Source organism: Musca domestica, unplaced genomic scaffold, assembly GCF_030504385.1.
Source record: "Musca domestica strain aabys unplaced genomic scaffold, Musca_domestica.polishedcontigs.V.1.1 22, whole genome shotgun sequence".
NCBI lineage: Eukaryota > Metazoa > Arthropoda > Insecta > Diptera > Muscidae > Musca > Musca domestica.
In genome coordinates, this window is record NW_026712262.1 from 7,494,413 (window position 1) to 7,520,850 (window position 26,438).

A 26,438-nucleotide genomic window follows, 5' to 3' on the forward strand; every position below is an offset into this window, starting at 1 on the left:
GTCATTTCTGTAAGTAATATAATACCAGTGCTCTGTCCCAGAACTACACGATAGCCGATTTTACCTTTATGACATGGAAAAAAACGCAAAATGTGTAGTCTTGAGGGTTCTGGAACGGGGCATTAATTTAACATGGCTTAACTAAGCCAAGGAAATGAAGAGGTAAACACCGATTAGTACATGTGCAAAAGTGCAGTGTAATAGAAAAATTATCCCATTCATGATGACATCGAGAGATGTTGAAACAAACAACTGTAATTCGTGAAAATTCCAATCATTGTTTTTGAAGTCAAGTGTATCGACTATTCAAATCACACACTTGTTAAGAAAGCTCTTGTCGTCTATATATGAATTGACTTTTCAGTATAGTACTGTCGTAGACAAAGACATAAAAGTTATAAGTTCTACGAAATTATGAAATGTACTCAGTCGACGTTTTTCAACACACAATTTAAATTAGAGGTACCCAAATACGTCGGCGGTAAAAATTTTCAAAGTTTAATATGTTCAACATTAACAATTGAAACAATTTCTTTTTTGTGTGTTGAAAACATAATTGAATAATTGTAAAATATTACAATTGGGTAAATTTAATAAAGTATCATTTTTTTTTTCAAATAATATTATTTGGCAGATTTTAAGATATATACCAGACGTAATTAGGTAATGCGGACGTACAAATCATTTTACCATAGCAGGGAAGTTAAATGTCTGTGTGCGCTACGTCGAATTTAAGGTAACGCTGTATAAAGAAAATAATTTTCATGGCAGTTTTATTATAACAGAATTAGGCCAGTTAAGCAATTCTAATGGATAAGTTCATGGTAGAATAAAAAGTATACGAGATGAGTCAAAGTTTCATTTTCATTTTATGGATATCTTATGTGTCAGAATTATATTTAAAAACCGCTTACAAACCATGGTTTTTTCAGCTCAGCTTAGATCGAGATGAGTTCGAATTGGCAGAAGAACAATTGGCCGGACGCATTATAATTTATTACCCAGCCGAACCACCTTCAGTATTGATACAACCCTTACATAGTCTCCTTTTTTACCTTGAAGGTGGAAGCAGTACAACTATTATTTAGTTAATTTACAAATATTTAATATTAGAGCATTTACACTTATGGAATATTGCCAAGTCTTTTGTAATCAATTTTTTCAAGATGTACTAATGGTTTTAATTGTTCAGCAAATATACGCATTTCATCTCCAATCGCGTCCTGTCCATTTGGCGCTAATACCGATAGTTCCACCAAATAGCTGTTACACACTGGTTCACTGTCATTCTGTTTTCCAGGAATAATTTTAAATATTTTCGCCACCGTAATTTTCATTCGGCCTTTGCGAAACAAGAATCCTTGGCTAACGTACTCAAAATCTACTCTGCAACCCAATTCAGTTAGGAATTCAAGAACGGTTGATGTGCATCCCACATCGATGCTGGATCGTACCAAAGTTGGCCTAGATCGATCTAGTTCGGGTTGTCCGATATATCTGAGTTGAAATGGCAAATCCCGAGTGCCCAGTGCTCGGCGAACACGTACTTGTAAGGGAACCTGATTCGGCTGCCTCATGCTCATACATACTTCCAAATCATGAAATGTCTCGGGTACATTTTCCACGTTATCGCACAATCCACGAAGCCTGCAATAAAAATAATATCTGAGTTATTTTCTGGCAAATGCTTTTGCACGTCCTCCATACCGGTGAATTAAGTGTTCAACAGCAGATGCAATAATAGATCCCTGGAGTAAGTACTCCTGGTTGGCCTGACTGACCGATTCTTTTGATGATGCGACCTGGGCCATGCTCATTGAATTCATCTTAAATTTATATTCATTTAGCAGGACACACAATATAAATATAATATACTTTAATATATTCAAAGATGAAACAATTCACTTCCCAAGCCAGTACCAGATTAACAAGGAAACTCGACTGGATTACAAAGCCACAAAGCTCCCATTGACCGCCGTAGTAATGAGAAACAACGACCAAAGCGGATATGCGTAATAAAGATCGAAATCAAAATAAAAACGATTGCCTCCTATAGGGATCCGGAGATCGAATGTGTTCTTTTACAGGGTTGTGTAAGACGAATTTTCTCCAACAAAATATACTTATGTGATGTTCACTGAATGATCAAAGGAACTTCAACAGCCAACTGTTACTACACTCGACTAAAATTGTTACATTCTTGCAATTCTAAAACAGACCATGAATGTTGTAAATAATACTGTAAATGTGCCTAGACACACTATAAGAATATTTTCAAACTTGGTCTGTAGTGGCACGTACAAAATTGAATGAGAAATTTTCTAGTCGATTGCATTTAAAAATATTATTTTCTGTTCAGACTTGTAAATAATTTAAACAAATTTAACCACATTGTAAAATTAAGAAGGTAAAGTCATTTCAAATAAGCATTCCCATCTTTGAATTTTCTGTAATTTAGCTTGTCAAATTTCACTGTATGGAAAGCAGGTTCTAATCTCTGATTTGTGTACGTACATTGGATTTATAAATACACATTTTGACAATGAGATGTTGTCAAATGAATAATTTTAAAAAATTAAAAACATATGATTGATTATATTGTGGGTACATAAGCAGCTTGGCATCATGGCTAGGCATATCAATGTTAAATTGCAATGAAAAACGACGACAGGATTTCAGTACGGATCTGACATAACATATTTATAATATGTCACAAAATATGCTTTAATCCATCTGCACTTTTTGATGAAATAACAGAGGAATGTAGAAAGCCTGGTTTAAATTATTAACCGAATTTAAACAAGGTCATTCTAAATGCATATCTTGTGACATTTCATAGGGTATTACAGAGCCGCACTAAAATCCTGCCATCGTTTTCCATTGTAATTTTACATTAATATGCCCAGCCATGACTTCAAGCTTTTTATGTACTTGTACCTTAAACTCTTTTGCTCCAAACATGCTACAATAATGACGTAAAACCGCTTGCTATGCATGCTTCCTGTCAGAATTATTCAAAATTATACGCAACAAGTTATTGCCATTTTTTTGATATTTTTCCTTATTTTCAATTTGAATGAAATGCATCGTTTGCTTTCAAAAATATTATCCAAACTGTTCAATCTTTCAATTTCATGGCAAAACTGGTACAATGAAATAAAGGTAACTTCATTTCAAATTAGAACTCCTGTAATTTTCCTTGTCAAATTTCATTGCATAAAAAACAGTTCCCATCGCTGATTTTGTGTGTATATAATGGATTTATGAATATAGATTTAGACAATAAGACGCATGCATTGTACAATACTTTAAACTCCAGAAGTACACCCCAGAGGCTATGCCCGCTCCTGTCAGACTCATTCAAAATTATATGCAACATTTAATTGTCATATTTTTTCTCATTTTTAAAATGAGTTAAATAGCGTGAAAAATGAATGAAATGCCTGGACTTTCACTTAAAATATGATCCAAACTGTTTAATCTTTCAATTTCATGGCTAATAGCTTTAATGCGCAAGCCGCAATCTACGTGTCTTCCAATCATTTGTTTTGAAAATATTTTGTTTTCATATTTCAAAACAGTAAATCCATGGTACAATAAGGAGGTAGAACAGCTTCGTAAAACTACAGAAATACAGCCCTGAGGCTACGCCCGCTTCCTGTCAGAATTATTCATAATTATATCCAACAAGTTGTTTTCATTTATTTGATATTTTTTGTTCATTTTTAAAATGAGTCAAATAGCGTGAAAGATGAATGAAATGACTGGACGTTCTCTCAAAAATATGATCCTTGACCCGTTCTTATATCTTCCCTTTATAGTCCACTTTTTTTATTCCTTACTTTAGGAAAAGTGAAGGATAAAAGTTAACTTTATCGGTTTCTCATTATTACATCTTTCCTTTAAAGTATATGCATTTCTTACAGAGATATGGCAAGCTTTTTGTAAAAGTAACTGGTAGTCACAACATTTTTTTCACAATGGCATCTTCATTTTTGGTTGAAAATAAACAAAACGAATTTGTAGTTAATTTCGATAAATAAATTTATAATTCAGTTCTTCAATATAAAATAAATGATTTGCGTTATCCATTTCTTTATTTAAATATATTTTGCTGCTATTGTCATATTATCAATATAAAATATGGCAACATGAAGAATCTACAAGTTTTGCAATTTTATTCGATATCATAAACGGAAAACCGGTTATCGTAGTAAAAACTTTTACATTCTTGCAGATCTGGAACAGACCAAAACTTATATAAAGGAGAATTAACATTCCTCATAATCCTGTAATGACTCAAAAGCAGGCGATATTCAACATATCTGACAAAGGCCAGCCCAAGGAACTTAATAACATTAACAATCACTACGGCGCAACCCAAACACATATCTAACAATAGTGTTAACAAGTTTGCGTACACACATGGCAAGCATTCGCCCCAGAGGTGGCCTCCAAATATTCATAAAGATCTGGCTATTATCATCCTAACACTAAGAGGCAAATTAGCTTGAAGACAGCAAGGAATCAACATGCGCTGAAAAATCAGGCTTGGTGTCAATGACTACACCTTTTACATTACACATTACTTTTTGTAATGAAATTTTTACAAATAATACAAATAAATTGGATCAGCTGTTATTTTACAATAAACTTACTGAGTAAATGCTACTGGAAAAATAAACGAACGAACCTATTAATTCAACAATTTTCGTCACACAGTAAGAGCACGTTTAGACTACTAACACCGTCCGATTTTATATGTAAATTCCATAGCTTGTACGCCACGTAAAACGTTCTCATATCCAGTGGATATATTATTTGATGTACGCTATCTAATTTACATTCGAGATCTAGAGGATATCGTAAAGTAAAGTACCCAAAAGTACTTTTAGTGTGCATTTACGTGAATGAGCAATATTTGCCATTTTTACAAATTCCTTTTTTAAAGTGCCCTGGAGACGTTCAAATTTTTTCGTCAAGCAGGTTATATGTGTGTGTCCATGTGAGTCTAATCGGCTTTTGTCAGCTTCACACATTTGTTGTCGGCTCTGCTTGATGGAAAATCAAAATATTTTGATATTTTTATTTGCGCAAATCTATTTGAACGTCTGCATTAGTGTTTGTCAAACAAAATGCCATTTGTGTTGTAACGTTGAGGAGTAAAAATGAATAGCGGACGAAAAAGAATTTACAATAAAATTTATTGAAATGTACCAATGCCTTGATGCATTGTGGAATGTGCGGACAGACGCGTACAGTAATAGGGAAAAAACAATATAATATACTCCTTGATTTTTATAAGTACCCCGATGGTACTGTTGAAGATATTAAAAAAAATTAATATATTAAAAATAAATATCCTCAAAAAATTTCTGTAGTCATCAACACTACTCATTCGCAGCTCCTTCAAAAGTTTTTCATGTGTAAATCGTTTGCGCTGTTCATACCACTTTTTCATCCATATTTTCTCTTTCTTTTTCATTTCCATTTTTTTTTAACACAACTGCTGTCACGAAAAGCCACTCATCTTCCGACGACAGCATGACTGCACTCAACGAAAATAATTACAAAAGGAATGTTTGACAAACTTGTTTGTACGTTTGCGGGCAAAACACGTAACTTCGTAAATACGCACTTGCTTGATGAAAAAATTTGAACGTCTCGACGGCACTTAATGTTTGTTCCTCAAGTTTTTTTCGTTCGAATAACTAAATTGGTTGAAAAGTCGACATCAAAATCGATTATCGATATTCTATCAACAAACAATCGAGTTAATCGATAGTTAACATAAGATGCCTATTCTGACTTTCGTGTTCATTCTATTTCCGGCAGTCGTTGAGGTGAGTCGTTTATCTGCAAGTAAAGGGCCGAGTGTTATTAGAAAAAAGTGAATTTTTGTGAAAAGAAAGTTAAAAGTGATGAGTGCTAAAACTGCTGTAAATGGTGGCGGGCCTTTGCCTCAGCGGCCGCAAAAAAATCAAGGAGACAAGAACCAAGACAAAGCCATGGATGGGCCAGCAGAAAAGAAACCTCGTTTTAATCAAGGAGGTGGCCCAATTCAGAACAATCAAAACCAAAATCAGAATAAAGGTTTTGGTGGAAATAAGAATAACCAAGCCTTCGGAAATAGAAATAAAAATCGTGGAGGTGGCAATCAGAACGCCAACAAAGGAAATTTCCAAAATCAACAGAATCAGGTAGGTACATTTATTATTTAAAGGCAGATTTTAAGCGAATTTAAAAAAAGAAATAATGTGATTGGAGGAAGAATATGAGACCGAAAATTATGTATAATACAAAATGGCTGCCGCCAGTATATACCTACCCCCTCGACCTCGTGTCGACCGGCATTATCTCTTACCTGGTACATAGTTGCCAACCATGTCATTGCCCACAGCGCAGTGTTGTATTTTGAAGAAAGTAATTTGTGTGCGTGGTTGTGTTGGGGTTTAGAAAAAGCGGATTTCCAAAAAAGTTAATGAATGCCATTTCTTTAAGAAAAATTATATAAATATTTTTCAAATGAAATATTTTATTTTAAATTTTCGTAGTTTTGAGAACAGGGAAAATAATAATGACAATAAGAATTTCGTTGGATTGATTTTCAACCCCATACTGCGCGATGAAAAGTAGCATCATTGTAGAGAAAATATTGTAAAAAAATCTGTAGTTATGTGAAATGTGTATTTTAAATTCATTTGACTTGTGATCAAATGTAATCAAAATACATAAAATATACGGTTTTGAGTTCATTGATTTTTTACAATTATTGATATTTGCTTGGCTTTCGTTGATAAAACTCGTTGGCTTTATTTTCAGTACGAATCGCACCAAGTTATCAATTTCATTGATGCGTGTTAAGTATATTTTTCTGAATTTAAAATGTAATATAAAAATCGCTGATTTAACAACATTTACAAAAGTTGTGCAAGGTATGAAAGAACATTTTAAATTTATCATCTACTCACTTTATCGTTGTAAAGTGCCCCCATCAGATTAATTTGACGAACAGTGTATTAAAATATACGACAAATAGATCCATAAACAATTAAACAAATTAGTGATTTCTATCGCATTCATTTTCTTTCGAAAAAACACACAAGCCCATAGTTCTCTACGAAGCGAAATACGCTATTAAAGTCCCACCATATTTGATACGGGTTAAGTACACTACAATTTTTCAACCAAATAGATTTGTTTCAAATAGTTTCATTTTACTTCAATAAACGCCAGCAAACCTTCACTACACAAATTGTAGTCAGTCTAGGTTAGGAGGCATCCTTACGGGCACATGGGCCTACAAGTTCATCTGTACAAGACGGAATGTGCAGATAACAGATGACGAAACGTTGGAGCATTTTCTGTGTCAATGCCCAGCGTTTGCAAATATCAGATCGCAATTCTTGGGTAACGATTCCATACCAAACCTTAAGACCTTAAGACTGTTAACTGACGCCTTCTTTTAATAATATCCTAGTCTAGAGCGCACAGCAGACCTATACTGACTCAAATTATGTCCAGAGGGGCTAAACTCTGTTCAACCTAACATAACCTGACCTAGGAGTTTATCGAAATATCTTGAATTTTTTGAATACATAATATGTCTCTTAATCAGAATCTAATAGTCTAACTTTAATAACAAACCTCGTAACCGTATTTGTCGTCTCATTTTGTACAACAAAAAGGATGCATCCAATAAGGTCTAATCTCTGCAAATTCTAATACTCTTGTCAGTCTTAGATAAAGTTCGAAGTTGTGTAATATCCGCCCATTACTTACTGTTCTGATACTCTTCAAACTGCGTAATCCAATTGTTTTGTCAACCCCAGATATAGAGCAGAGATGTGGACCATCTCAAATAGAGATGTGAAAAGCTCAAATAAATTGGTTGAAACCCACCCCACACATCGTAAAATTTATATCAACTTTATTTCAAGTGCGAAGATGGAATATATCGTCCAACTGCTTCGGGTACCTTATCTTCCACACTAAGGTAATAACTTGCAAACTATATTCTGAGGGTGGGTATATATCTGTCAAGCCAATCCATATTTTTAATGAGTTACAATCTAAGAGTAGGTTAGCATTTTGGTTCGATCCAATTCATTTGGTATGTTTAATTTTATAATTTCATATAACCATCATTTGCTGAATAGGAAACAATGACAAATAAAAATAAATGACGCAAAATGCCTTCTGTTGTCGGCATTAATGTTCGGGTTGATATTTTTAATATATGGATTGAATCGTGACTTTGTTGATTTTTGTTAGATTTTATATCAGTTTACAGATTAAAAAGTAGTAGTGGTAACAATCTAACAGTTAGAACTTAGTTTAGTTAAATTTATAACAAGCGATGTCGTCGAGGTTATATTACCCTATTTTGATGACAAAAGTACAATTTCATTCTATGAATACCAAAATATCTATATCTTTTCAATCTTACTCGTATAGAATCAGAATCAACAGAAACAACAGCAAGCTCAAGCTCAAGCAGCACCTGATCAAGCCACGGGCGGCGCAGCTGCTAAAGATGTTAAGGCTCAAGCGGAAAATAAACCAGCAAATACTAATGCTGGTCCAGGAAACGCTCCGCATCAACAAAATCAGCAAAATCAACAAAACCAACAAAATCAACAAAACCAACAAAATCAACAAAACCCCCAACAGAACAACCAGAACCAACAACAAAATAATCAGAATCAACAACAAAATAATCAGAATCAACAATTCCAACAAAACCGACAACAACATGGTGGTGGCGGCTTTGGCGGTGGCGGTTTTGGCGGTGGCAATAACAACAATGATGGCGGAATGGGCGGCAGAGGAGGCCAACGTGATCGTGGTCAAAAACGAGACCGTAACTTCGGAAATCGTGATGGTCGTGATGGTGGTGGCCCAAGAGGTGGAGGTGGCGGCGGCGATGGCCCACGTGGTGGTCGCAATGACGATTTCTTCGTTAATCAGCGCTTGCGTTCCATCTCTGGTCCCACCCACGAGCTTGAAGCTATTCAGGCCTCCGAGGAAAGCAAATTCTCTGGACGTAACCGTCTGTATGTCGGTAATCTAACTGGTGAAGTTAGCGAAGAAGAACTAAGAGAGCTCTTCAAGCCATACGGTGAAATAGCCGAAGTTTTCTGTAATTCAGAAAAGAATTTTGCATTCCTTAAAATGGACTATCATGCCAATGCTGAACGTGCAAAGCGCGAACTCGATGGCACAAATCGCAAAGGACGCGTTTTGCGTGTTCGTTTCGCCCCTAATGCCACAGTTTTGCGTGTCTCGAACCTTACACCATTTGTTTCGAATGAATTGCTCTATAGAGCATTTGAAATCTTTGGTCCCATTGAAAGGGCTATGGTCAATGTTGACGATCGTGGTAAATCTACCGGGGAGGGTATTGTTGAATTTGCCAAAAAGTCCTCAGCCAACATATGTCTGCGCTACTGCAATGAGAAGTGTTTCTTCCTCACTGCTTCATTGAGACCCTGTGTCGTTGAACCATTCGATTTGACCGATGACAATGACGGTTTACCCGACAAGTCGCTGAACAAAAAACTGTCCGAATTCAACCATGAACGTGGCATTGGACCTCGGTTTGCCGAACGTGGAAGTTTCGAACATGAATATGGCACCAGGTGGAAGCAATTGCATGAATTATTCAAGAGCAAACAGGAAGCTCTAAAACGTGAACTAAAAATGGAGGAAGAGAAATTGGAGGCGCAGATGGAATATGCTCGTTATGAGCACGAAACAGAACTCCTCAGACAAGGTATTTATAATTTTGTTGAAAAATGAATGATAGTATGGAAATAGTAAGTTTCAATTGAAATATGCATTTGCAGAATTGCGCAAGCGCGAGTCAGACAATGAACGCAAGAAAATGGAATGGGAAATGCGTGAGAAACAAGCTGAAGAGATGCGCAAACGCGACGAAGAACAAGTTCGCCGCCAACAGACCGAAATGCAATCGCGCATGTTGCGTCAAGAAGAGGAGATGCGCAGACGTCAGCAAGAAAACACATTGTTTATGCAAGCTCAACAGTTGAACTCATTGCTGGATCAGCAAGAGGGTGGCTTCAGTGGCAATTGCAATAACTTTGATGGCTTTGGAAACAACCCAAATCCATTCGATTTTAGAGGTATGTTGTTCGTTCTCCATACATTTATAAAACTTCATATTTCGTTGACGGCTAATCGGTTAATAATCTGCATACCTCTATACAAGATTTACTTAAAATTGTTTACATTCTTTCTGTTTACAGGCAATAACAATGGACCCAATGGTCCCAATGGCCCTAATGGTCCCAACGGCCCTAATGGCCCAAACAACCCGCAGGTACGTTCATTTTTCAATATGTTCAAAAGGAGAAGGCAATAGAGCGTTACTTTAAAACTGAAATAACTCAAAATTAAAGTCCACATCTTAAGATATTGATATTGGAAAAAAAACTGCATATTTGCTCTTCAAACTATTGTGAAATCAATTAAGAACGCCAAAAGCAATTGGCGATAGCAACTCTTCTCAGTTGCTCAGTAGCTCGTCAATATTGATGAAACAGTATTTTGTGTTATTCACAACAATCATTTTGTTCAGCTAAGAAAATTGTCAGAACAGTTGAATGGACATTTTATCTTATATATATATTCCTACAAGACTTTGGTGGTCTCTGCCAACAAACACATTGAACAAATAGCTTAGTAACCATTATAACCTGTTTAATTTTTAGTTTATTTTTTATTTTGTAAATACTTTTGTTTTGTGATTATATTTAGCGAATGTTAAACCTATGTCACAATATTGATTACATAGTTTTATTTTTAAACTCTCACCCAAAAGATTGTATGGTTCAAAAGAATCTGATTAGGAAACTATAAATTGTTTACTTTTAACTAACTTATAAATCAATAAATAAACAATTTGTTTATTAGTAGAAAACAAACGTATTCATTAAACATATCTAACTCGACCATTTTTCTACTCTCGTCTTCTTTCGCCATTGTCCAAGTCTGTTGGGCATCGTGGTGTATGTTCTTTCAATTTTATGGTTATTTTATTAAAACTCTATGCTACGAATTTCTATTAACAAAATGGCCAGTGTTAATACGAAAGAAACAATTGGATGTCGAGATACTTGAACGAACATGCATTGCTGATAATTCACAAATGATGGAAACATCAGGTCGTGGTTACAGTAAATGGTTCTAACCTCTTGCCATTACAAATGTTGGTAAGCATATTGTTTAAATATCGCGCCTCTATTGGTAGGAAATAACCATTAAGATTGGATTCCATATTCTCCACTAGCCAGACTGGGACATTCGTTAGTTCGCAAGAAGTTTACTTTGTATTTGCTGAAGCGCAACATACTTATACTTGTATGTCTGGAAATAATATTTTACTAACAACAAACTCACACATTCATCAATTTATATTGATGATGTGTGAACAACTTGAAAATATTTGGCTCTTCAAAATGTTAAATTGAACATTATTCTACGTCAAACACTTCTATGTTTATTGGGTTGATGGGGAATATAACACTAATGTCTTATGCTGAAAAAAAAAAGAAAATTAAATCACAATGTGGGGAACATTTGATACTTTGATACCTGATGAAAGTAGGAGGGGGATTTAGTTGGTACTACAATTTCCAACGAAAATTTTGTTGTTTGAATATTTGTCAAATGTCATTAATTACCTATGAATATTTGATAATTTTGGTAATTCGCAAATGAGATGTTAAAAGAAGCTTGTGCGGGTTCTACTGCCCTTGAGAATGCTAAATAATGGATTAACATAAAAGTGAAAGAATATAACGTCTCAAAACATAACATGAGCATGTGGTAAAAATGTGATATTTCACATTTCGATTTAAAATGAATTGTACATGTTATATTGAAAGGAGAAATTAAAGGTGCAAAGCACCTTCCTGGGGCCGCCCTAGGAAAATATATTTTTCTTGCGCATCATCGCATAGATGCGTCCTAGTGAGTGAGTCGGGTTTTAAGGTTAATTTGAAATAATTACCTTCTCCCGATAAGAAAATCATAAGCATATGATGTTCGCCTTAAAAAGGCATACACATTCAAAATTAAAAAATAATAAGTAATTATAACTATTCCGTAATTTGCGGACAACAAAGAGACAAACAATATTCTGTAGAATTAAATAGATCCATAGCGAACTATATAAACATATTCCTAACAAAAATCTTGCTGTTCATATCCTTATGGTGCTATGTTTAAAGCAAAATGTTGATCGATCTCAGAAAATTATAATTTCTTCCATTATGTATTTCATTCCATTTTGTATGCATCCCAGGGACTTTAGAACTTACTTGAGCTATGCACAATTAAATATTATTTTGCATTTTGAACGATGATAACGGAACATTCTAATATGCTCTAATTATGATTGTATGCAGCTTTGATGCTACTATTGTAAGCTGTTTATGCAACAGTTTATTAAGTCGATACGCACCATGCGCCACATAATTAAAAGCTGAATTTTTGCCTATTGGGATCTTGGATAATTTATGTAAATCTGTTGCATTGTGTCTATCGTATTCTGAGCACTTTGTACTACGAATACTTTACTATTACAACAATTAACATTTTGAAACTGAGTTAAAATTTTCAAGCATTTGTTTGGTATAATATATATTTCCTTGGTTTCTCTCTCGTCCTTTGCTTTTTCTTCAATTTTATCTTGTCATATAAATGTGTTGATCCTGTCTTTTCTTTGAAAATTTGATGAGCGATATTGATTGATTGCAAGTAAAACAATTGTTGATAAATTTGAATAATAAGAGCATAGAATGTTAAATTTTATTTTATATTTTCTTTTTTTTTGTTAATTTTTTGTATGATTTGTATTTTTGCTACTTCCAATGATATTTTATAACATCGTTGTACATTATTATGTATTTTTTACCACCTCAAAACTACCTTTAAATTTGCATCCTCTATATAGGATTTCGGATTTGAATTTGGTGGTAGCCAAAATCAACCAAGTGGCGGCGATAATGGAAACCGTGGTGGAGCTCAACGCGGTGGAAACAATGGCGGCGGTAACAATAATCCCTGGGAACGCCGAAGACGTTTCTGAGATGAAGCTACAGATGATTCGCCAATCTTGATGCATACCTAAATATTAACAGATAAAACTGAAAACAAAAAACTACAAATTTTTGGGACATTTTGGTGTGATTGATAAAAATTAGCATTGCAAACATAGTATTAGTTATACCTTTAAGGCCGGAACACTTTTGATCTAAATTGAAACTATAACCAACTTATATTCTTCATCCACTCCTCGGCAATGTATGAACAATGATCTTCAATTTCTTATAATTTGCATATCTGTATGTCTGTGTGTGCAACATCAGCCTTTGTTGGCATTAAGTTGTTTGTCCACGGCCACGAAAAGACATGCATCGCATCGTCGTCGTATATGTATAATAACAAGGCGAAACACGCGCGCACCTATGTAATAATTGAAGATCTCGCAGCTGTTTAGTTCTAGATGAATGTATTTATGTCCCCAAATTCACAAAATATGAACAACAAAACATCCATATAAAATGGACAACATATATGAGCGCAATATATATTACCAAATATATTTAAGACGCCGATATAACATCATCTACATGTTTCGGTTAGAAATAATAGGACTACCAATGAAATTACATGCTTAACCTTCGTCCTTTATTCCCTCATAAGGTGGTGTAGGATTGCAAGTACTAGCATGTTCTTTTATTTAAGTTCTTTTAATTCTGCACAGTTCATTCAGCTAATTTCAAATTAACAACAACTTAGTGGATATGTAAATGTATTTACATACAGATAACAATTTTAATCTCAAACGCTAGATTTAAGCTGGAGTCTATATATAACCATTAATTATTAACAAAAACTCGTAATTACAACCTAAATTTTAAACAAACATTTCAAAGCGGAACGCATTCATTCGTTCGTCTTGAGGAAAATAAGAAATACTTGAATATACAAATATTTTAATTTTTCACTTTTCAAATTTATAATTATGATATACTTTATGATCACCATGATGATGATTGTAAACAAAGTGGAAAATTTATTTCCATTTTTATTGATACACGTGAGAAATGAAAAATTTCTCTATAGTTTATAGGTTTATTTTTCCCTACTTTACACAACCCTAATATATATTTCATAACTATAAATGACAAAATATCAACAACAAAAGAAAAAAAGCAACAACATAAATGATACTCAAAGAAAACTGAGTATGTTAAAAAAATAACCATAATTGTTTCTCTTTCTAAGATTGGGGTATATGATCGCAATCGGCAGCCCAATGGCTGTTGATGTCAGAATTGGGTATCTTATGGATGATATGATAAGGCGGGTGATATGGGGGTTACAATGAAGTTTTCATCTATTTCAATGATATATGTGTTGTGTGTGTGTGAATGTGAATGTGATGGAATGAAACAATATGAATAGTATAAATGAAAAAGGTGTATTAATGAAATTGACATTGTCTGGCAGTTGTATTTATTTTAGCGTTTTTGATTATTTTAAACTGTAAGAAACACGTTCATAAATAATTTGTTGTAACATTAACATTCGCTTTATTTTAGTTGTATTTAAAATGCAGATAAACGAATATTCAGTCATACTACGCTTGGCGTTGTAATGCTCCGAATGATCTCGTACATTTTTAAATTTTAGGGGGTTACAATCAACCATCACAGAGTTGAAAGAATGTTGTTTTCGAGTTGGAAAACAATTTTTTTAGGAAACGGCAAAACTATATTGAGGTCTTGATTGGCTCGATTGACAAACTTGCATTTACAAAAGAAATAATATAAGTTGAACGCTTTTTTTGGAAAAGTTGTTTTTATAAAAACATCAATAATGGAATAAGCCTGACCATTTTGCTACAACAAAATACTATAGTATCCCGAACAAACATGCCAATACTTCTCTGGAAATTGTTCATATTTATACACCAAATACGAATTGTACTCCATTTAAATATTTATATACTAAAATGTATCATTTGGTACAACTCAATTTTTTGTTTATTTTTATTTGAAATTTATTCATTGCCAACTGAGATATCGATCTCATCGATTGTTGAATAAATTATTTGTAGATCGATTCTTTTCTCATTCCTGAAATATAGCTTTCCATTCAATATTTCTTGTAATGACTTTCACGATACCGAGTATCTAAATACTTTCCATGACGACCTTGTCAAGTGATGCGCATTGTGAGGTTCGCTTTGAACTTCAAGTTGTTGCTTAATATGGTGTTAAATATACAATACTAATGATGTTTGTCAAATACGATGCAATATTTGAAATTAAAGAAAAAGGGAAAATTTTGGTGATTTTATTTCTGATTGAGACATTCAATCGTATTGGAAGTAAAACATACGAATCTGAATTTTGGAGCATATAATTTTATCATTAACTTCTTGGCGTCACTGTTTTATGCGTGTTTTAATGTGACATATATCTATCTGATATAATTGAAAAATCTGAACATTAATGTACAATGAAGCTTTTTTAAAATTCACGATTGCCTATAAGGACGCTATAATATTTCCTTTAATGTATTTTGTAATGAATGACTTACTGTAGAAAGACAACTTGGAAATTTTTGGAGTCGTGTATGCATATGATGTTTGGGTGTGTTTGAATAATTGTGTATGTGTGTGTTCGTGTGTGCGTCTTAAATGATGATGAGTTTGCCTAAGTAGGAATGAAGTTTGGTTGTGTGTAGAAAACGATGACGAAGGATGAATGTATGGACGTGTAGTTATCATAATTTCAGTATACATTGCACTGATCGCCAACATATTGGACGTTAACAGAATTAATGAAATGGATTTTTTTGGAATAAATATGGATCTACAAATTACGAAATATACAAGGATAAACATGGGATCGAACAACTCTCCTCTACTCAACACATTTTTTGTGAACATTGTAGCCGAAGAAGCTTTGTGCATACTTCTACCATATAAAATATTAACAAATTGCTGATGTCACAACATTAACTCTCACCTGTACTCAAATAATAATGTTGAAGTGAACACATAATTTGTGTACACCTTTGCCAATCAAATGATATTTTTATTTCACATGAGGTAAGATTTTTTATAACAAATATTTTTTTAACCCGAATCTTGCCCTATTCAATGATTTAGGTTTACCCTCCAAATTACGTTTTCTCTAAACGAATATTTTTAGCATAAGAAATCGCAATGTGACAAAATCAAATAGCAACACAAGGGTAGTTGATTTGGGCTACATACATATCCGCCCCCCTCCCAGCAATACCATCAACACCTGTCTTGTCAAATGTTATTGATTTTGTTTTATTGTCTGGTTTGTGATTATGTGCTTAGTACAAACTCTCTGAAGTTAAGGGGGCAAAGATTCGGGTTACAACAAAAATATACTAAAGCTGAAACTGAAAATGAGTAAAAGCATTATAGCTAACTAAATTAAATTCAAATATCCGGATATCTCAAAATATGATTTTGTATTAAGGCCCCGATACAAATAGAGTGAACTACTGAATGCAGAAATACTACTTTGTTAGATGCATAAACTATTAAGGTTTATACATTTTTGAATAGCAAAATGCTTTAAATGGCATATGCATGCCCCCCTCAATGTTACTTTTTCCTTCTATCTTTATTCATATATTCTTTAGTGTTTTATGATGGAAAGCAATACTTTTCCGTTCGATTTTTCTGTATTCATCAAATGGACCCCATTACTCCAACGCCTATTTCATTAAAGGTCGTTATTCAATTATTGAAAAATTAACTTTTGTCTTTGAGACACCCCGAAAATAATATTCTGTTTTTATGAAAATGTTTGAAACTCATATTAAATGTTTAGCAAAACGATCTGAATTGCTTCGAAAATATTGCAAAATCAAGATTGAGCTACTTGACTTTCTATTTGAGCCATTCATTAGTGACGTTGTCTTTTCTATTAAGTTTAAAGTACCATTTTTCTTTTGATGGATAAGTGATAAACTTCTGTTGCTTTAATTGTCATAAAGGCAAGAAACTTGCAATGGAAGATAAATTGTGATATTTTAAATTCTTCGTGTACACAGTGTATTTTTATTCATAGAATACATCAAATTCCCTTGAATATAAAAATTCTTTTTGCACGCCTCATAAAAAATCGAAATGAAACAAAATAAAAAACAGTAAAGGAAATCTTACAACACACGAGTTCTTAACTCTGATTGTTAGCCTGTGTACTGGTCCGAATTAGACAATAAATTTTCTGTTTCTAAACAACGACCTAATGTATGGCTTGATTAGCATAAAATAAAAACGACAATGTAAAAAAAATGTATGGATATTAATGAATTTTTCTTATAAAATTTCAGTATGGATGCGAGGAATTTGGCGTGTTGTTGCTATGAAATCTACATCGGATGAGGAAAAAGGTATGTATATTTGTAAACGTATGACAACGTCTACAGCGAATTCATAAATGCAGCAATGTAATGCTCTCATGGTGAAATCTTGATTCTTAATATATCCCAAATATGTTAATAACATCACCTACAGGCAGCCGTACGTTACTGCATTCGTGAAGTTTTCATTATCTATGATTATAATAACGGATCTAATTCCTGAACGACTTCCCAATGTTTTATACCATGTTGATTTGTTTAAATGAGAACCTCTGCAATTACATACATCTACTCTTTTTTTATTTGTTGACTTGTTTTTAATTGATTTATGCTTGTACTTTTTGCTTTTAGATACTATAATTGTTTGGAAATGTGTCAGCGCCCACGATCGAGCCTCAATTTAATAAGGTAATTATAAAGTTATACCTGGTACATATTTGGCTAACTTCCAAAACGGCAGTTGCTTCGTATGCGTATCCGATTAGAAATTAGAAACATCGCTTTCAATAACGTTGCATTTTTACCAAACATTGCCTCAGTGTGCAATGCATATCCTGTTGGAGAAATGTTTAATCGCCTACAAAGTATCGAATCGTTGTAGAAGTCAGTCTTTCATTCAATGATTAAAATCAACGGATCTAATTCCTGAATAAAATCCCTTACATTTTTAGTTATGTTGAATTGTATTTATGAGAAAGAGAGTATTCTAAACTATATACGAATATTTCTAGTATGGATAAATTCATATGTGTTTTATTTCTTCTAGATTTGCTGCCGAGAACAGTGTCGTCGTCATTGCTTCTTATAAACGATGAAAATCCAGTTTTCCATTTTGATCTAAGGTAAATAAATGTGAACTCATTTTTAATTGTGTGCTCAACTAACCCTTAAAGTAGCTATATAGCTACCCATCATTTAATTCAATGATTATAACTTTGGATCTAATTCCTGAACATTCCCTTACCTATTAAAAAATACTACCATGTTGATTTATATAAATGAGATTTAAATCAGATTCTAATTTTTAATGAAACAAGTGTCAATACTAAGTTAAGTTTTCTTTATATTTACAGATTTATTGGGATATTCGATTTTGGCCACATTGCAATTGATGAAATATGTAAAAAGGTAATTGAGTAATTTAATATATTTTAACCAACAAAAAGTTACGTCTTTGGGGATTTTTGTATTTTCAATAATATACAATAAATTAGGGTCCAGCAATTAGCAGAACAAAAATCAAAATTAGAAAAGAATACATTTTATTAATTCACATTTGCCCAGATTTCATTCTTAATATCGGAGAGGTACTTGTTTTACAACAAATGAAAAGTATTCATTCTTTAGTTATCGCGAGGAGTTGAGACTCGTGCTGTGTGTTTGTGGTAGTGGCGTTAACATTTGCTAAATCGATTAGCGAACTCTCGACATTGTTTCAAGTAAAAATAGTAATTTAGCAGGAAGACAAATGTTATTTATCTTTTCTTGGGCTTAAACATATAAAAATTGAGATTTTACATTCTTCAAAATAAAAAATTCTCCCAGTGCTGTTAGTTATTGTGTAGTCCTCGAATGAGGGTTTTTTAGTCAGTATATGAGAATTAAAGTAGCTGAAAAATGTAGCTAAAATTCTCACAATACCTGTGCTATATACAGGGTGAGATGAAAAAACTGCAATAAAAGCAAACGTCGTAATTTTTAGATTTTTTTTAAATGAAAGCAAAGAATGTCGGAAATATCAAAATTTACATTAAGTTGAGATTTGTTCGAATTGGTCACTCGTGGCCTTCAAACCCCGAGTTCATTTTTTAATATTTGCCGGATGGAATATTGCGATATGTTGAGCTCACGAACCATTTTACGGCCATTGCGACACGGGTTTTGATCAAATCGCTTCTTTATTTTTCGAACCATTTCTGCTGATGTTAATATTTTCTTCCGTTCACTTCCTTGACGTCGGGCTACGCTACCAGTATCATTGTAACGAGCGATGGTACGAGACACAAGGTATTTATTCGCATTTAAATGCTGGAGTGTTCTAACGATAGCCACTTGTGGTCTTCCAGCCAAATATAAAGAAATCACACTATCACGCTTGAGTTCCATCACGAATAACTGTTTTTCTGGAAAATTCTTAACGAAATGCTTTTGTACGCTTGTAATATAATGAGCTGTCACTGCAATAATTTCAACAGCTGTCGGACGAGTGGCTTAGATATGACAGCAGTCTGAAGTTGGTTGCAGTTTTTTAATCTCACCCTGTGTAGATTCTGTAAAAAACGGAAACTTACTCTGACAATTTCCTGTAATGAATTTAATGATAATACGACTGAAAATCCGGGATGGCAATTTTCTACCAGTAATATAGCAAAACATCTTTATGTAATCAACTAACTATGGATTTTATCAGGTAGTTTCTTTATGGCGTACACTTTTCATAATATAGTTGAAATTTTAACATGATGATAATAGTTACCGTATGATATAAACAATGACTATACATCATTCGGCTGCGCTTTATTGCGTTCTGATTAAAGTCCAAAGAAAATGCATCCGAAATCTTATTCAGAGCGTGTTCTAAATTAGATTTTTGTTTTCTATTTTCAGAACCATTTACGATTTTTGGGGTTGCATTTGACTTGTTTGTTCTACGTGAAACAGAGGTTAGTACATACTACTAGTTGTAGTAAGAATATATTGTTTTAAATGATGACAAAAGTTACCGTATGATTAAAATAATGACTATAAAACCTTCGGCTGCGCTATATTGCGTACTGATTAAATCGAATAATTATTTGTATGAGTTGCATCTTGAATCATTTTATAATGGACAGTGTTTTTTCTTATATTTCTAGTTTATGAATTCAATGAACCTTGAGTTCCATCAATATATGACAGAAGGAGGAGTAATGAGGTGAGTCAACATACATTTAAATTGAAGACCGTATTTTAATCCATTAAATGAAGACAAAAGTTACCGTATGATCAAGCAATGACTATACGATTTCGGCTGCGCTACTTTGCGTACTGATTTTTTGCCTCATTATAGATAAATAACATAGATATATCCATGTGATAACAACTTTTTTTATGTCAATTTCAGAATGTGTTAGCAAAAAGGAGAAACGAACGATGATGATCATGATGTTCGACTGGAAACTATAAATTGGAATGGTAAGTTTATATATATAACTCAATTGATGAATTAAAAAATTCCTTTAATTTGTTATTTAATGATGAAATTAATTGGTCCGTGTTTATGAATTTTAATTGATTAGCCTATTCCAATTACTGATTAAAACATTTTTAGTATATTTTGAACACAAAAATAAATTTTATTGAGAATAATTATTTACATTTGTTTATTGTTTTCAGTTGCATTTGCTGGCTCGGCTTTTACTCTCCTAAAATCGAGAGACGTTTCAAGAGAAGGTACTACTATTGATTTACTTTCATAATATATATTTTATAATGCACACACCAATGATCTTATATTTCGTTTTCTAAACTAACTTTTCCCCATTGTTATTCGGGAAAAGTTTAGTTTATTATGCCTTATAAATAAATTTCTTTCTTTTATTTAAATTTGTTTATTGCGTATAATATACAAAGTTTCTGTTCTGCTGTAGTATAAATCTAAATCATATGTAAACCCAATGATTAATATGTGCTTAAAGTTAAGAGTTAAAATTACTATTTCATTAATATGTGAGTGTTGCTGAGATATTCGGCATTTTTGCTTAAAATTTAAATTAAAAAATATTAAACATTTTTTAATACACAAAACTAAATATATTTTTTCAACTTCTAAAAATACAACAATATGATGAAATATTAAACGAAATAATGGGTCAAGTGGTTAAGTGATGAGTTTAATTGGTCCGTGTTTATGAATTTATTTTGATTATCTCCTTCCAATTACTGATTTTCACTGCTAAAGCAGCTTTTTAATATCTTTTTAAATATGTCCATTTTTGTAATTTTAATTTCTTTATTTTATTATTTTGTAGGTGGAAACGTGTGTACACACAATTTTGAATGTATTTGATAAAGTATAATGTAAGTATATACAATTTAATGATTTTTAAATGTATTTTCGTGATGATATTAATTGGTCCGTGTTTATGAATTTTAATTTGATTTTATTCTTCCAATTACTGATTATTTTATTAGTAGTCTGTACCAGTAGCAATATCATCAGATTGTGAACAATATAACAATAATGAATGAACTTCTTTATTTTCAGATGATCTCTACACATTTGTTGCGATAATTTGGATGGAATTCTGTGGATTTATTATACCACCCTAGCATACAAGCAAGATGTTTGTGTCACATGATAGAATAATACAGTTAGCCGTATCAGAACACCTAGTCAAGACTGTCAAGATATTTTTGGAATTGATCTTTTTGAATGAAAAAGTATTTAAATTAGTTAAATTTGTGAAAAGCTAAAGCAACAACCTTTGAACTGCATCATCGTAAAAGAAAATATGTAAAAATCATTTTTTTTTTTGCAGAAACTTAAATATTTTTGACATGTTAATGTTCCCAAGTGAGGATGCATATACCTGTATTATTCTATCACGGCTTGTCACCAGTGTGCTTTTAACTGAGAATCATAGTTCCGAGTGTACATTTGTAATATGTAAAAATTTTGTACGAGATATTTTTGGATAGTCAAAGTCCCACTTTACCACACAGCCGGTCTAAATTCCATAGACTCTCAAATGCAAAAACGGACGATTTAAGAGTCAAAGACAACCGGTTTTATTTATAGTCTACTTTGGTTCAGAATACCGTTTTGCTTTTAACCACAACTTTTATTACTTGATGTAGCCATACTAAAATTGCAAGGAGTTAATTTAACAGAGCCACTCTAATATGCATTTTAGTCCAAGTCGTGAAATAAGATATTTAACAGTTCATTTGTCTGATTTATAAAGCGTATACAACATTGTAGGAGTTTAATTATTGCACAAGAATATATTTGGTTTTATGTTGACATAATAGAATATACTACACTTGATTCGTACACAAAACAAATGAAGCAATTTGGAACACCTGTGCGGACACAAAACATCTTGCCTGTTTGCACGACCTTCAAGCCTTGGTCACCATTTCTCAAAGGTGGGTTAAAATATTCTTTTTTAAATACGCTCTTCTTTGAATCAAAATTGAACATTTTGAAATGTTCTCTTCCAAAAAAAATTATGATGAAAACATATATTCAATGTCTTCTTTTCCCGACATAATCATACTTTTTGATGATAATTATAGAAATCTGATTATTTTTTGAAAACAGACTTTGAACCAATACTCATCTTGTTGGCAACGTTAATAAGGCTCCTTTTTTTATTTTTCAGGTATGTCAACAACCCACCTGGAACACCTGTGCAAACCGCGAGACACAAAACATCTTGCCTGTTACACGACATTCAGCCTGAAAAAATTACTCATTGGTTTTCATTTCTCACAGGTGGGTTAAAATATATTTTAAATACGCTCTTCTTTACATCAATGTTGAAAATTTTCTCTTACAAAAAATATTTATGATGAAAACATACATTCAAGGTCTTCTTTTCCCGACATAATCATACTTTTTGATGATAATTATAGAAATCTGATTATTTTTTAAAACAGACTTTGAACCAATACTCATCTTGTTTGCAACGTTAATAAGGCTCTTTTTTATTTTTCAGGTATGTCAACAATCCATATTCTTTGGTAACTGTTAAACAAATGAGGATATTTTTTTAAATATAGTCTTCTTTTCCCGACATAATTACAACTTTTGATGACAATGTTTAAAATCTGATAATGCTAGTCTTAGTTTATTTAAAATTTATTTGTAGTAAAGTATTGTTTTAAAAATATTTTTATTTTCCATTTACAGGTATGTCTTCTTTGCTGTAATTTTTATTTTACAAAATAAAATTGATTCGTATTTTCCAATTAAAAATATTTGTTTTATTGCCATATTTCTCGAGATGCTAGTATTCTAATCCCAATCGCGCAGATCCTCTTGTAACTACACTTAAAACAAATTCAATTTCGCCATATGACTCCATCAACAAACCTAGAACAAACACATGTAAAAAGCGGTAAGTTCGGCCGGGGCCATCATTGAATACCCTCCACCATTTAGAACAATTTTTGCAATTTCAAAAAAAAAAAAATTAAATCCGTTAAAAATTCTATTAAAACCTTAAAAATCCCGAATGTAGCCCTTGTTTTCAGTCATAGGCTGTAGTACTCATTACGAACTTCAAATAACAAATTTGAAACATTTCCAGTGAATAATGTCGCATAAATCACCAAAACACCGAAAAAGGGAGGTACCATTAAATGGGGGCTATACAAAAACGTGGACCTACATTGCCAATTTCCAGTACCAAAAGTCGTGCAGACATAATACACATTTGAGTAAAATGTTATCAACCTACTTCATTTCGTTCGGAAGCTAGAGTGATTTCCACAGACGGATAGACGGACAGACGTCTATCCTAAATCGACATAGAATTTAATGCTGAACAACAAGAATATATATACTTTGTGGAGTCTAAAATGTATATTTCGAGGTGTTACATAGGAATGACAGAATTGATCTGTACAGGAAAATTTCTGTCATAAGAAATAGTAAATTTAGGTTAAAATTGGTACTACAACAAACAATGGACCCATATAGCATATTTTCATTATCAAAAATCCTCCAGACCTAAGACACATCTGTGTAAAATATTCTCAATCTACTTCATTTCGGTCGGGATTTTGGTAAATCGACATAGAATTTTGTGCTGATCAGAAATACATGTATTTTGTGGGGTCTAAGGTGTTACAAACGGAATGACAAATACCACATACCCTCCATACTATGGTGGAGGGTATAAAATACGATATCTTCTGCCTGCACAAAATTCTCTTAATCAAGAAATAATCCGAAATAATTACTGAAACGCCTTGAATTGAACGACGCATTGAAAAAAAAAGAAAATTGTCTATTTAAAACGAATTATCTTACCCTTGCTTTTGGTATTATCGAGCAATATTTTTGGATCTTTTAGCTCTGGATTGCGGCCCGTAACCCAGCTAGTTAGTTCAGCCAGAGTGTTGCTGCACAGTGGTTTCAATATGGGTGCTTTTATGCGCTGATTGCTTTCACTGCCAAACATTGGGACATGCAGACGGCTATAGCCTAGGGATGTTTCAATACCCCATCGAGTTTTGCCGTAAAGACAAACTATTATTTGTGGCCCTGTAAGTCGAATATGCGTAAATATTAACAATTTAAATGTTAAGGAATCAAAAACTTACAACCAAATACGTTTGTGCTGCGATATGTCAATTCGATGGGCATGTTAAATACAATGGGGTCGTTGAAATTGCCATTGCGATTTGAGGCATATTGGGTAATGCCGTCCTTCGATCCACTGACAAGTTCCCAATCCAGCCCTGCGAAACATTCATAGCGGCACAGTATATCGGATGCATCAGGACCCAAAGGAAATATTGTAGAATTCAAATGTCCTGTAATGAAGATATTGAAATAACTGGCAGCTGTTGTGTTCGTCTCCATTTTTGTTTTTTACTACTGCACTTGTGTTTTTTATTTTGAATATCATTTCCGTTGCTATGACAACAGAGAGGAGGGTGATTTTATAATTAACCGATGATTACACATGCAAGTAACCATGGTACAATAAAAAGGTAAATGGTAATTTTTTTCTAAGTGTATCCGACTTTTGCCAATTTTGTGTATGTATTTATGGTTTTGAAAAAAAACAGAATATTTTTAAAATCAGTGATTGGAAGACGAGTAAATTGCGCTAGCAAGGAATTGAAAGATAGAACTGTTTAGATCATATTTTTGAAAAAAAAAACAGACATTTCCTTAATTTTTCCCGCTGATTATCTGATTTTAAAAATGAGGAAAAATATTGAATGAATGAAAACAAATTGTTGCATTCAAATTTGACAGGAAGCAGGCAAAGCCTCAAGGCTGCATTTCTGTAGATTTACGAAGCTTTTTTGGGGCTTTGCAAATTATAAAAGTGTTTTCCATATTGTTGGGCAAAAATATGTTCACATTGTCCTGTAGTGAAATTTTATATCCATAAAGTGTATACCTTATGGTACAATGAAATAAAGCCCTGCATTGATATGTCAAAAAATTGTAAATGTTTTTTTTAAATATAAGTAGATTTTTATATGTTTTCTTATAAGACGTCATACGGAGCTTATTATAATCCGCGTTTTTCAACAATTTTTGCGAATTTAAAAAATTTTTCATTCAACATTCTCAATTCCAAAATTGGTTTGACAGTTCATTGTCCCAGCAGCTGTGTCGATGCGTCTACCTCTATTCTTCTACCATGGTAGGGCAGAACTACCATATGATTTTGATTTTTTTATTTTTCTGGCTTAATATGTCAACTTCATTTGTTTATGTGTGCATTCTTTTCAATAATAAAAAAATTGTTCAGAAAATATTCAAATTCGGGTGTTTTCAAAATGCTTTTGAAAAGAAATTTTGACTTTTCATTAAGTTTTCGCCTTTTTAAATTATTTATTCAAAATCAATGCAACAAGTTGTTTGCTCTTTTATTGTTTTGATAGTAATTCTGACATTACAAGCCCAACAGGTAGACCTCCATACTTGCAATTTTTTCAAAGTTAGCCTACCTTGTATTCATTGTACCATGGGTATACCTATTGTATATCAAGAAATGGAATTAAATCACAAAACGTCATATCGCACACACTAGTATTACTATAGAGTCAAATCAGCTGGGACTTGCAGTTACCTGTAATAATTATACCATGATGTAGGCCCTGGTAAAACTTTTTACTATGACCGATTTGTGCTTTATGATACATAAATATGAATACATGTGTTTTACAATGAAATAAAGGTAACCTCATTTCAAATTAGCATTCCCAGCTCTGCATTTTCTGTAATTTACGTTGTCAAATTTCAATGCATAAAATAC

The 26,438-nt window shown here is 32.9% G+C and overlaps 3 protein-coding genes and 3 non-coding genes across 7 annotated transcripts; 4 read left to right on the top strand and 2 right to left on the bottom strand.

Annotated features, from left to right (window-relative positions):
• Positions 1-1,080: 1,080 nt before the first annotated feature.
• On the bottom strand, positions 1,081-1,980 carry LOC131802611 (mediator of RNA polymerase II transcription subunit 18-like). Its single transcript, XM_059122962.1, has 2 exons — positions 1,708-1,980; positions 1,081-1,647 (listed from the first exon to the last, which is right to left on the bottom strand). Exons 1-2 carry the CDS (start codon positions 1,824-1,826, stop codon positions 1,125-1,127), a joined length of 642 nt encoding a protein of 213 aa, XP_058978945.1. The 5' UTR covers positions 1,827-1,980; the 3' UTR covers positions 1,081-1,124.
• Positions 1,981-5,807: 3,827 nt separating this feature from the next.
• LOC101900760 (protein no-on-transient A) lies at positions 5,808-21,963 on the top strand. Of its 2 annotated transcripts, XR_002195450.2 has the most exons (14): positions 5,808-6,200; positions 8,458-9,775; positions 9,849-10,145; positions 10,269-10,342; positions 17,419-17,478; positions 17,800-17,856; positions 18,215-18,290; positions 18,522-18,576; positions 20,056-20,111; positions 20,304-20,362; positions 20,552-20,622; positions 20,824-20,880; positions 21,459-21,507; positions 21,695-21,963. XR_002195450.2 is itself a non-coding variant. In XM_011297580.3 (5 exons), exons 1-5 carry the CDS (start codon positions 5,922-5,924, stop codon positions 13,112-13,114), a joined length of 2,103 nt encoding a protein of 700 aa, XP_011295882.1. In that variant the 5' UTR covers positions 5,808-5,921; the 3' UTR covers positions 13,115-14,293. The 2 variants fall into 2 exon arrangements, 1 of the variants encoding a protein (XP_011295882.1); XM_011297580.3 differs by lacking the exons at positions 17,419-17,478; positions 17,800-17,856; positions 18,215-18,290; ... (5 more) ...; positions 21,459-21,507; positions 21,695-21,963 and adding an exon at positions 12,980-14,293.
• LOC131802678 (small nucleolar RNA U18) lies at positions 20,679-20,748 on the top strand. The gene has a single exon (XR_009342329.1). It is a non-coding gene; the product is annotated as a small nucleolar RNA U18 (small nucleolar RNA).
• LOC131802679 (small nucleolar RNA U18) lies at positions 21,309-21,378 on the top strand. Its single transcript, XR_009342330.1, has one exon. It is a non-coding gene; the product is annotated as a small nucleolar RNA U18 (small nucleolar RNA).
• LOC131802680 (small nucleolar RNA U18) lies at positions 21,544-21,614 on the top strand. Its single transcript, XR_009342331.1, has one exon. It is a non-coding gene; the product is annotated as a small nucleolar RNA U18 (small nucleolar RNA).
• Positions 21,964-23,349: 1,386 nt separating the features above from the next.
• LOC101900407 (B9 domain-containing protein 1) lies at positions 23,350-25,080 on the bottom strand. The gene is made up of 3 exons (XM_005191513.4): positions 24,763-25,080; positions 24,470-24,703; positions 23,350-23,527 (listed from the first exon to the last, which is right to left on the bottom strand). Exons 1-3 carry the CDS (start codon positions 25,022-25,024, stop codon positions 23,442-23,444), a joined length of 582 nt encoding a protein of 193 aa, XP_005191570.1. The 5' UTR covers positions 25,025-25,080; the 3' UTR covers positions 23,350-23,441.
• Between the last annotated feature and the right edge of the window lie 1,358 nt (positions 25,081-26,438).